The following is a 12818-nucleotide window of genomic DNA, read 5'->3' as shown; positions in this document are numbered from 1 at the left end:
GACTTTGTTGTTTTATTTTCAATGAAACAAGAGAAAATACGTACTCATGTAGTAGTACAGTTATTAGTGAGAATATACTTATTTTAAGTAGAGATGGCCGATATTATCGGCCGATAAATGCTTTAAAATGTAATATCGGAAATTATCGGTATCGTTTTTTTTATTATCGGTATCGTTTTTTGTTTATTTTTATTTTTATTAAATCAACATAAAAAACACAAGATACACTTACAATTAGTGCACCAACCCAAAAAAAAAAAATTCAGGCATAATAATGTGTTAATTCCACGACTGTATATATCGGTATCGGTTGATATCAGTATCGGTAATTAAGGACAGTATCGGGATATCGGATAACGGAAAAAAGCCATTATCGGACATCCCTAATTTTAAGGTATTTTTGGGTTCATTGAGCTAATTTTACTTGTTTTGGAAAGTCTTGACAAGCCAAATTTTCTTGTTCTATTGGCAGATAATTTTGCTTATTTCAAATTAAAAACCCCTAATTTTTGTAAAAAAAAATTCTTGTTTTTGAACACTGACTTTTTGCAGTGTAATAATCACTTATTCTTCTCTTCTTTGATACTTTACATTAGTTTTGGATGATACCACAAATTTGGGTATCGATCCGATACCAAGTCGTTACAGGATCACATTGGTCATATTCAAAGTCCTCATGTGTCCAGGGGCGTATTTCCTGAGTTTATAAACATAATATACATTTTTTTAAAAACGAAAGATGTTGTGATGCCAAAAAATATCGACGTAATCATAGTAGTATCGACTCGATACGTGCTTGTGCTTGATATTATTACAGTGGATGTTAGGTATCGATCCACCAATGGCGTTTGTTTACATTGTGACGCCGGTGAGCTGCGGTGTGTAGTGAAATATGTTTAGCTATTCCTCGTCCTGCAGTGATAATGTTACTTGTAAGAAACTTACTTTATTCGTCGCCACAGAGACGAGGATTAGTGTCAGGTTCAAACATCGATGACATCTATTAAACAAGACAAGAAGCAAGGAAATAAACAGAGACAGAATTAAATTTTGCTCAATTTGAGGAGAAACGTGTCGACCTGTAACCTCTTACAGTGTCACCCACGCGCTAACGAAAAAAGGTTCACGTCTCCTCTTTTATTTGGATATTCCCTGTTTACATAACAACAGCTGTTTCTAAAGGAATGGGGGGGGGGGGGGGGTTATGTAAACAGTCATTGTTTTTGTTCACATTAACACAAAAGAAAAAGATGCCTCGGGCTTGGACTGGTCCTGGATCGAGCTTGGGCAAGATCAAAATAGATGTGAAGTGAAGTGAATTACATTTATATAGCGCTTTTTCTCAAGTGACTCAAAGCGCTTTACATTGTGAAACCCAGTATCTAAGTTACATTTAAACCAGTGTGGGTGGCACTGGGAGCAGGTGGGTAAAGTGTCTTGCCCAAGGACACAACGGCAGTGACTAGGATGGCGGAAGCGGGAATTGAACCTGCAACCCTCAAGTTGCTGGCACGGCCACTCTACCAACCGAGCTATACCGCCCCCAGATAACCCCTCCTGTCTCCTCCCATCGTACACAATGGAATTTTACAAGCCTTTGGCTTGGTGCAACAAAGAAAACTTTCGTCTGTTCACTGGGAAGTCAGAGAACGGAAAGTTTTTTGATAATTTACATACAATTTTTCTGAAAATTAGTGATTTAGAAGTAGCTAAAACACTGCCGACGATGTCTTAAAACACCTCTTCCTGAGGGCGTTTCAGTGTTATAACTTCATCTTTATCTTTACTTTTTAAGCCAAAATGCGTCCGTTCTCCCTTTTCTGTCTACACACCGTGTCTGCTTGTAAGTACTCTGTGTGTGTGCGCTGCCGAACATGCTCCTCTGCCTGAAACCAGCAATGACATGACGTGACTTTGACGTGGGCGCGAGGGGGTGCGGGACCGGTACTTTTCAGAGGCGGTATCGTACCGAAAATGATTCATTAGTATGGCGGTACTATACTAATACCGGTATACTGTACAACCCTACACTGAAATGACATTTTAACCTAGCTAGCAAACATAGAACTCTGGGGTCCAAACTGCACTTCTTTAAGTCCTCTCAATTTTGGAAGTTACTATTTTTTTTTTGTAATGCGATTGTGGAGGGGGGCGTGGCCTGCGGGCCTGCCGCGGTTACGGAGTGTGCCCGGACCGGCTTCGAAAACGGCGACAGCTGCGTAGATGGCCCAGGTGGGCCTTGTTATCTAATCACCTGTCGCCTTTATTAGCAGCAGCCGGGACGAGACACGTTGTTGGCGCTGGAGCGGGAACGAGCGAGACAAGACGCAGACAGACATTTTGCTGGAAAGCAAAACACCTGCACGATTGTATGCAAATAAAACAGTGTTGTAACCCTGATCCGGGCTCTCGTGGCAGTATTTGGTGGTCTGAGGAACCCCCTGGAGGGCAACCTCCACACTATTTTTTATATTGCTCTTGTTTTATTTTTGGTATGAACATTATTATGTAAATTCCAAGTTATTGTTTCTTTTGTTTTTTTGTTGTTGCTATTTTTGCAGTACAAAATGTTCTTATTGATCATAGGCTTTCTGCTCCACCGCTCCCTGACCACCTGAGGGCACCACAGACTGTGAATGCTTCTAAAAAAGGCTTAAAACCCCTTATTTTAAAAAAAGCCTTTTTATAGATATATGCATACTAGTTCTAGCTATTAGGCTGTTCTAGTTTTTATTGATATTTTTTTATTATCTTTTTATTATTTTTATTTTTTTTCAATACACTGTAGCACTTTGAGGTTGTTTGCTCAATGTAAAGTGCTTTTTTACAAATAAAATCTATTATTATTATCATCTTGTATCGCATTGTAATTTTTTGCTTTGTGATCGTGTGATGTTTTTGCCTGGACCCTAGGGGTGTAGACTAATTGGGATCCTTAATATACTAAACTAATTGGCACATTTTCACTTTGGCCCTCGGAGACAAAAAGTTTGGGCATGACTAGACATTCCCAGTATCATGTTGACAGGCCGATACTGCCCGCGTCATCAGGATGTGATCTGTTTATGAGAGAGGATCCGGCCCAGGGGACCACACGGTAACCCTGTAAGACTCCAGCGCAATTAAAAAAAAACCCTCATGGAAAACTTCCCCCCGTTTGGGTCTGTTTACGACGACTACTTTCCATCTTGTTTTGCAGATGGAGAAGGTGATCGTGGCCATGCAGGACCCTGATATGGGCGTCAAGATGAGGAACCAGAGGCTCCTTATAACGGTCATTCCGCACGCCATGACAGGTGTGTAGAGATGCTCTCTGCACCGTGCGTGTCCCAGTGGTCGTGCATAATGCACCGACCGGTGGGATGGGAGAATATTGTGGACTTCCACCTTTCTCTGTGTTTCTCCACCCGGCAGGCCGTGACATCATCGAGTGGCTCGGTCACAAATACAACATATGCGAAGAAGGTGAGGAGGCCGTTTCCTGTGTCGCTTTGGTAAACGGTACAGGTGTGTTGCCTGGATATACACGGCGCCTCCGGGGGATCCACGTTGGATTCACTCACACGGCGTTCTGCTCTGATTAGGATCCCATGCCGGGGTTTTGTAACCTCAGGAGACTTTATTTAATTGAAATATGGTTTTCATGTCCATCATTAAAGGTGTGGGATAAACAAACCTGAATTGTTGAATGCATTGCCGAGGCTTGCAACTGAGTTCACTTTTTAATGACATTGTAACCGTATTATTGCAGACTTTTCTGTCCTTTTTGCTGTATTTTTGGCCATAACTTTAGTTGTGTTACTCTGAATGGAATTGTTTTTGAATGTTTTCATATCAAAAATACTTTTAGAATTTAAAAGACACAGATTTTTTTTTTAGGCAAGAGCTTTTCAACTAGCGACTATAATAGTGTAATTTGTCTAGGTCCACTGGTCTTTATGTCGTCTGCCCTCATCGGATCCAGGTGCGCAGATTGTTGATTGCCTGCAGATGGCATGGCATTTATTTAAGGACAAAATTGCAATAAGAAACACATGTTTAATGTACCCTAAGATTTTTTTTAGGCCAGTGCTTTTCAACTAGCGACTATAAGTAGTAGTATAATTTGTCTATAAAATTGTTATAAGTACGCCTCTGCAAATCCTTTTTTTTGTTCTTATCGTCACTGATTATTACTCACTTTATGAGAGCCAACAAACACAATAAAATATCACTTACTGTACAAGGTCTGCTGTCATTAGGATGCCGACTGCTAGGATGTTCATATATTCACATTTAGATAAAAAATTGTATCATAGGCACAGATCAGAATTTTGTTTTAAGTCAGTCCTTCTTAATTATCGACTGTAAATAGTAGTATAATTTGTCTATAGAATTGTTATTAGTAGGCCTCTGCAAAACATTGTATCCTTTTTTTTGTTCTTATCATCACTGATTATTACTCACTTTATGAGAGCCAACAAACATAATCAAACATCACTTACTGTACAAGGTCTGCTGTCATTAGGATGCCGACTGCTAGGATGTTCATATATTCACATTTAGATTAAAAATATCTCGTAATCCTCACGAAGAAACCAGGTGTAATAATTTTGCATAAAGTGATGGCTTTGTGACCCCTCCCCCCCTGCCCGTTTTGCCTTCCAGAGGCTCTGCATCTGGGTGGCATGCTGGTGAGGTATGGCTACATGTACCCTCTCAAGGAGCCACGATCCCTGGTGCTGCATCCCGATGAGACGCCTTACCGCTTCCAGGTATTTTTTTTTCTTTTTCCTTACTTTTCTGTCATTAAAAACATTAAAACTACAGTAGCATAGTAGGCCTGAATATTCATTAAAAACAAGGCAGATGTTTTATTTAACAAATATATGCAATATTTTTTTGGCCACTGTGACATTGAACACAGTTTGAACAGTAACACTGTGATCAAAAAGTTGTGTTTTTCCCAGACCCCTTACTTCTGGACCAGCACTCGGTGGCCTGCCTCTGAGCTGGACTACGGTAAGCAGGGGGAAGGTGCAGGTGTTGCCCCCATCATAATCACAATCATCCATCATGTCATGTGATTGTGTGAAGAAACCTCACCTGACTCACGTTATTGACATTTTTCCTCCTCCACTGTTGATCCCACCAGCGATCTACTTGGCTAAAAAGAACATCAGAAAACAAGGAGAGCTGATGGAATATGAAAAGGTGAGGTGTGAAGTATGAGTGCATGTATTGTACACGAAAATATTCTAATATTACACTTTTATAGCAGTGAAGTAATGCAACAGAAACACTACGTTAAAGGGGAACTGCACTTTTTTTTTGGAATTTTGCCTATCGTTCACAATCATTATGAGAGACAAGAACACATTTTTTTTTCAGGATTTTAAAGATGATAAAAAACGCTTATTAGATGGTAGTCACCGTTGTAGCCTTCAAAGCCTCTAAAACAACTTTAAAACCCATATACGTTCTATATACACATTGCAAGTATATATATATATATATATGTATATATATATATATATATATTATATATATATATATATATATATATATATATATATACATATATATATATATATATATATATATATATATATATATATATATATATATATATATATATAATGTTGTTACAGACACGTTCATAACAATATGTAATATGTTCAATATTTACCGTAATTTGGTAAGGAGTCCTTCATTTTTTTGACCGAGGCTCCTCCAGGTACTGCAGACCTGCTTAATGACATTCGCTTGTAATAAAGCAATTTTTTGTGCAGCAAAGCGTCTCCGACGTCTCTTTTTGATCCAGTCGCACTGCCGTGCCGCCCTCTTGGGATGGAGTGAAAAGACCAGAAATAGACCTATGCTCTTTTTAAGGACCTACTGTAGAAATTCTAGTCAAAGATCCTCTATATGACAAGACATGCTTGCTGTTTTTAATAACCTACTCTAGAAATGCTAGTCAAAGGTCCTCTATATGACAATACATGCTTGCTATTTTTAATGACCTACTGTAGAAATGCTAGTCAAAGATCCTCTATATGACATGACTAGGCTATTTTTAATGACGTACTGTAGAAATGCTAGTTAAAGACCCTTTATATGACAAAACATGCTTGCTGTTTTAATGACCTACTGTAGAAATGCTCGTCAAAATTCCTCTATATGACATGACTATGCTGTTTTTAAGGACCTACTGTAGAAATGCTAGTCAAATATCCTCTATATGACAAGACATGTTTGCTGTTTCTAATAATCTACTGTATAATTTCTAGTTAAAGATCCTATCTTGCAAGACATACCTGCTGTTTTTAGTGACCAACTGTAGAAATGCTTGTCAAAGATCCTCTAAATGACAAGACGTGCTTGCTGTTTTTAGTGACCTATTGTAGAAATGCTTGTCAAAGATCCTCTAAATGACAAGACGTGCTTGCTGTTTTATTGACCTACTGTAGAAATTCTAGTCAAAGATCCTCTATATGACAAGACATGTTTGCTGTTTTTAATAACCTACTGTAGAATTTCTAGTTAAAGATCCTCTATACTTGTTGTTTTTAGTGACCTACTGTAGAATTGCTAGTCAAAGATCCACTATATGACAAAACATGCTTGCTGTTTTTAATAACCTACTGTAGAAATGCTAGTCAAAGATCCTCTATATGACAAGACATGCTTGCTATTTTTAATGACCTACTGTAGAAATGCTAGTCAAAGACTCTCTATATGACAAAACATTCTTGCTGTTTTAAGGACCTACTGTAAAAATGCTAGTCAAAGATTCTCTATATGACATGACTATGCTGTTTTTAAGGACCTACTGTAGAAATTCTAGTCAAATATCCTCTATATGACAAGACATGCTTGCTATTTTTAATGATGTACTGTAGAAATGCCAGTTAAAGACCCTCTATATGACAAAACATGCTTGCTGTTTTAATGACATACTGTAGAAATGCTAGTCAAAAATCCTCTTTATGACATGACTATGCTGTTTTTAAGGACCTACTGTAGAAATGCGAGTCAAAGATCCTCTATATGACAAGACATGCTTGCTATTTTTAATTATGTACTGTAGAAATGCTTGTTCAAGACTCTATATGACAAAACATGCTTGCTGTTTTAATGACCTACTGTAGAAATGCTAGTCAAAGATCCTCTATATGACATGACTATGCTGTTTTTAAGGACCTACTGTAGAAATTCTAGTCAAATATCCTCTATATGACAAGACATGCTTGCTATTTTTAAGGATGTACTGTAGAAATGCCAGTTAAAGACCCTCTATATGACAAAACATGCTTGCTGTTTTAATGACATACTGTAGAAATGCTAGTCAAAAATCCTCTTTATGACATGACTATGCTGTTTTTAAGGACCTACTGTAGAAATGCGAGTCAAAGATCCTCTATATGACAAGACATGCTTGCTATTTTTAATGATGTACTGTAGAAATGCTTGTTCAAGACTCTATATGACAAAACATGCTTGCTGTTTTAATGACCTACTGTAGAAATGCTAGTCAAAGATCCTCTATATGACATGACTATGCTGTTTTTAAGGACCTACTGTAGAAATTCTAGTCAAATATCCTCTATATGACAAGACATGCTTGCTATTTTTAAGGATGTACTGTAGAAATGCTAGTTAAAGACCCTCTATATGACAAAACATGCTTGCTGTTTTAATGACATACTGTAGAAATGCTAGTCAAAAATCCTCTTTATGACATGACTATGCTGTTTTTAAGGACCTACTGTAGAAATGCGAGTCAAAGATCCTCTATATGACAAGACATGCTTGCTATTTTTAATGATGTACTGTACAAATGCCAGTTAAAGACCCTTTATATGACAAAACATGCTTGCTGTTTTAATGACATACTGTAGAAATGCTAGTCAAAAATCCTCTTTATGACATGACTATGCTGTTTTTAAGGACCTACTGTAGAAATGCGAGTCAAAGATCCTCTATATGACAAGACATGCTTGCTATTTTTAATTATGTACTGTAGAAATGCTTGTTCAAGACTCTATATGACAAAACATGCTTGCTGTTTTAATGACCTACTGTAGAAATGATAGTCAAAGATCCTCTATATGACATGACTATGCTGTTTTTAAGGACCTACTGTGGAAATTCTAGTCAAATATCCTCTATATGACAAGACATGCTTGCTATTTTTAAGGATGTACTGTAGAAATGCTAGTTAAAGACCCTCTATATGACAAAACATGCTTGCTGTTTTAATGACATACTGTAGAAATGCTAGTCAAAAATCCTCTATATGACATGACTATGCTGTTTTTAAGGACCTACTGTAGAAATACGAGTCAAAGATCCTCTATATGACAAGACATGCTTGCTATTTTTAATTATGTACTGTAGAAATGCTTGTTCAAGACTCTATATGACAAAACATGCTTGCTGTTTTAATGACCTACTGTAGAAATGCTAGTCAAAGATCCTCTATATGACATGACTATGCTGTTTTTAAGGACCTACTGTAGAAATTCTAGTCAAATATCCTCTATATGACAAGACATGCTTGCTATTTTTAAGGATGTACTGTAGAAATGCTAGTTAAAGACCCTCTATATGACAAAACATGCTTGCTGTTTTAATGACATACTGTAGAAATGCTAGTCAAAAATCCTCTTTATGACATGACTATGCTGTTTTTAAGGACCTACTGTAGAAATGCGAGTCAAAGATCCTCTATATGACAAGACATGCTTGCTATTTTTAATGATGTACTGTACAAATGCCAGTTAAAGACCCTTTATATGACAAAACATGCTTGCTGTTTTAATGACATACTGTAGAAATGCTAGTCAAAAATCCTCTTTATGACATGACTATGCTGTTTTTAAGGACCTACTGTAGAAATGCGAGTCAAAGATCCTCTATATGACAAGACATGCTTGCTATTTTTAATTATGTACTGTAGAAATGCTTGTTCAAGACTCTATATGACAAAACATGCTTGCTGTTTTAATGACCTACTGTAGAAATGATAGTCAAAGATCCTCTATATGACATGACTATGCTGTTTTTAAGGACCTACTGTAGAAATACGAGTCAAAGATCCTCTATATGACAAGACATGCTTGCTATTTTTAAGGATGTACTGTAGAAATGCTAGTTAAAGACCCTCTATATGACAAAACATGCTTGCTGTTTTAATGACATACTGTAGAAATGCTAGTCAAAAATCCTCTATATGACATGACTATGCTGTTTTTAAGGACCTACTGTAGAAATGCGAGTCAAAGATCCTCTATATGACAAGACATGCTTGCTATTTTTAATTATGTACTGTAGAAATGCTTGTTCAAGACTATATGACAAAACATGCTTGCTGTTTTAATGACCTACTGTAGAAATGCTAGTCAAAGATCCTCTATATGACATGACTATGCTGTTTTTAAGGACCTACTGTAGAAATTCTAGTCAAAGATCCTCTATATGACAAGACATGCTTGCTATTTTTAAGGATGTACTGTAGAAATGCTAGTTAAAGACCCTCTATATGACAAAACATGCTTGCTGTTTTAATGACATACTGTAGAAATGCTAGTCAAAAATCCTCTATATGACATGACTATGCTGTTTTTAAGGACCTACTGTAGAAATACGAGTCAAAGATCCTCTATATGACAAGACATGCTTGCTATTTTTAATTATGTACTGTAGAAATGCTTGTTCAAGACTCTATATGACAAAACATGCTTGCTGTTTTAATGACCTACTGTAGAAATGCTAGTCAAAGATCCTCTATATGACATGACTATGCTGTTTTTAAGGACCTACTGTAGAAATTCTAGTCAAATATCCTCTATATGACATGACTATGCTGTTTTTAAGGACCTACTGTGGAAATTCTAGTCAAATATCCTGTATATGACAAGACATGCTTGCTATTTTTAAGGATGTACTGTAGAAATGCTAGTTAAAGACCCTCTATATGACAAAACATGCTTGCTGTTTTAATGACATACTGTAGAAATGCTAGTCAAAAATCCTCTATATGACATGACTATGCTGTTTTTAAGGACCTACTGTAGAAATACGAGTCAAAGATCCTCTATATGACAAGACATGCTTGCTATTTTTAATTATGTACTGTAGAAATGCTTGTTCAAGACTCTATATGACAAAACATGCTTGCTGTTTTAATGACCTACTGTAGAAATGCTAGTCAAAGATCCTCTATATGACATGACTATGCTGTTTTTAAGGACCTACTGTAGAAATTCTAGTCAAATATCCTCTATATGACAAGACATGCTTGCTATTTTTAAGGATGTACTGTAGAAATGCTAGTTAAAGACCCTCTATATGACAAAACATGCTTGCTGTTTTAATGACATACTGTAGAAATGCTAGTCAAAAATCCTCTTTATGACATGACTATGCTGTTTTTAAGGACCTACTGTAGAAATGCGAGTCAAAGATCCTCTATATGACAAGACATGCTTGCTATTTTTAATGATGTACTGTACAAATGCCAGTTAAAGACCCTTTATATGACAAAACATGCTTGCTGTTTTAATGACATACTGTAGAAATGCTAGTCAAAAATCCTCTTTATGACATGACTATGCTGTTTTTAAGGACCTACTGTAGAAATGCGAGTCAAAGATCCTCTATATGACAAGACATGCTTGCTATTTTTAATTATGTACTGTAGAAATGCTTGTTCAAGACTCTATATGACAAAACATGCTTGCTGTTTTAATGACCTACTGTAGAAATGCTAGTCAAAGATCCTCTATATGACATGACTATGCTGTTTTTAAGGACCTACTGTAGAAATTCTAGTCAAAGATCCTCTATATGACAAGACATGCTTGCTATTTTTAAGGATGTACTGTAGAAATGCTAGTTAAAGACCCTCTATATGACAAAACATGCTTGCTGTTTTAATGACATACTGTAGAAATGCTAGTCAAAAATCCTCTTTATGACATGACTATGCTGTTTTTAAGGACCTACTGTAGAAATGCGAGTCAAAGATCCTCTATATGACAAGACATGCTTGCTATTTTTAATTATGTACTGTAGAAATGCTTGTTCAAGACTCTATATGACAAAACATGCTTGCTGTTTTAATGACCTACTGTAGAAATGATAGTCAAAGATCCTCTATATGACATGACTATGCTGTTTTTAAGGACCTACTGTAGAAATGCGAGTCAAAGATCCTCTATATGACAAGACATGCTTGCTATTTTTAATTATGTACTGTAGAAATGCTTGTTCAAGACTCTATATGACAAAACATGCTTGCTGTTTTAATGACCTACTGTAGAAATGCTAGTCAAAGATCCTCTATATGACATGACTATGCTGTTTTTAAGGACCTACTGTAGAAATTCTAGTCAAAGATCCTCTATATGACAAGACATGCTTGCTATTTTTAATGATGTACTGTACAAATGCCAGTTAAAGACCCTTTATATGACAAAACATGCTTGCTGTTTTAATGACATACTGTAGAAATGCTAGTCAAAAATCCTCTTTATGACATGACTATGCTGTTTTTAAGGACCTACTGTAGAAATGCGAGTCAAAGATCCTCTATATGACAAGACATGCTTGCTATTTTTAATTATGTACTGTAGAAATGCTTGTTCAAGACTCTATATGACAAAACATGCTTGCTGTTTTAATGACCTACTGTAGAAATGATAGTCAAAGATCCTCTATATGACATGACTATGCTGTTTTTAAGGACCTACTGTGGAAATTCTAGTCAAATATCCTCTATATGACAAGACATGCTTGCTATTTTTAAGGATGTACTGTAGAAATGCTAGTTAAAGACCCTCTATATGACAAAACATGCTTGCTGTTTTAATGACATACTGTAGAAATGCTAGTCAAAAATCCTCTATATGACATGACTATGCTGTTTTTAAGGACCTACTGTAGAAATACGAGTCAAAGATCCTCTATATGACAAGACATGCTTGCTATTTTTAATGATGTACTGTAGAAATGCCAGTTAAAGACCCTCTATATGACAAAACATGCTTGCTGTTTTAATGACCTACTGTAGAAATGCTAGTCAAATATCCTCTATATGACATGACTATGCTGTTTTTAAGGACCTACTGTAGAAATGCGAGTGAAAGATCCTCTATATGACAAGACATGCTTGCTATTTTTAATTATGTACTGTAGAAATGCTTGTTCAAGACTCTATATGACAAAACATGCTTGCTGTTTTAATGACCTACTGTAGAAATGCTAGTCAAAGATCCTCTATATGACATGACTATGCTGTTTTTAAGGACCTACTGTAGAAATTCTAGTCAAATATCCTCTATATGACAAGACATGCTTGCTATTTTTAAGGATGTACTGTAGAAATGCTAGTTAAAGACCCTCTATATGACAAAACATGCTTGCTGTTTTAATGACATACTGTAGAAATGCTAGTCAAAAATCCTCTATATGACATGACTATGCTGTTTTTAAGGACCTACTGTAGAAATGCGAGTCAAAGATCCTCTATATGACAAGACATGCTTGCTATTTTTAATGATGTACTGTACAAATGCCAGTTAAAGACCCTTTATATGACAAAACAGGCTTGCTGTTTTAATGACATACTGTAGAAATGCTAGTCAAAAATCCTCTTTATGACATGACTATGCTGTTTTTAAGGACCTACTGTAGAAATGCGAGTCAAAGATCCTCTATATGACAAGACATGCTTGCTATTTTTAATTATGTACTGTAGAAATGCTTGTTCAAGACTCTATATGACAAAACATGCTTGCTGTTTTAATGACCTACTGTAGAAATGCTAGTCAAAG

The 12818-nt window shown here is 36.3% G+C and overlaps 1 protein-coding gene and 1 long non-coding RNA gene across 3 annotated transcripts in view; one reads left to right on the top strand and one right to left on the bottom strand.

Moving 5' to 3' along the window:
* rgs11 (regulator of G protein signaling 11) overlaps positions 1–12818 on the top strand; it is a 42955-nt gene that overhangs the window by 9983 nt on the left and 20154 nt on the right. For both annotated transcript variants that reach the window (XM_062070208.1, XM_062070209.1), the window contains 5 exons: positions 3200–3296; positions 3415–3465; positions 4648–4754; positions 4950–5001; positions 5135–5193. In XM_062070208.1, coding sequence (XP_061926192.1) covers positions 3200–3296; positions 3415–3465; positions 4648–4754; positions 4950–5001; positions 5135–5193 — 366 coding nt within the window. The remainder of the gene's footprint in view (positions 1–3199; positions 3297–3414; positions 3466–4647; positions 4755–4949; positions 5002–5134; positions 5194–12818) is intronic.
* Positions 1–12818, bottom strand: part of LOC133665049 (uncharacterized) — a 30460-nt gene that overhangs the window by 4376 nt on the left and 13266 nt on the right. The window contains exon 2 of the long non-coding RNA XR_009828681.1: positions 5086–5146. This is a non-coding gene — a long non-coding RNA (uncharacterized LOC133665049). The remainder of the gene's footprint in view (positions 1–5085; positions 5147–12818) is intronic.

The sequence above is a fragment of the Entelurus aequoreus genome, linkage group LG14, assembly GCF_033978785.1.
Source record: "Entelurus aequoreus isolate RoL-2023_Sb linkage group LG14, RoL_Eaeq_v1.1, whole genome shotgun sequence".
Lineage (NCBI taxonomy): Eukaryota > Metazoa > Chordata > Actinopteri > Syngnathiformes > Syngnathidae > Entelurus > Entelurus aequoreus.
This window is presented reverse-complemented; position numbering and strand designations above follow the sequence as displayed.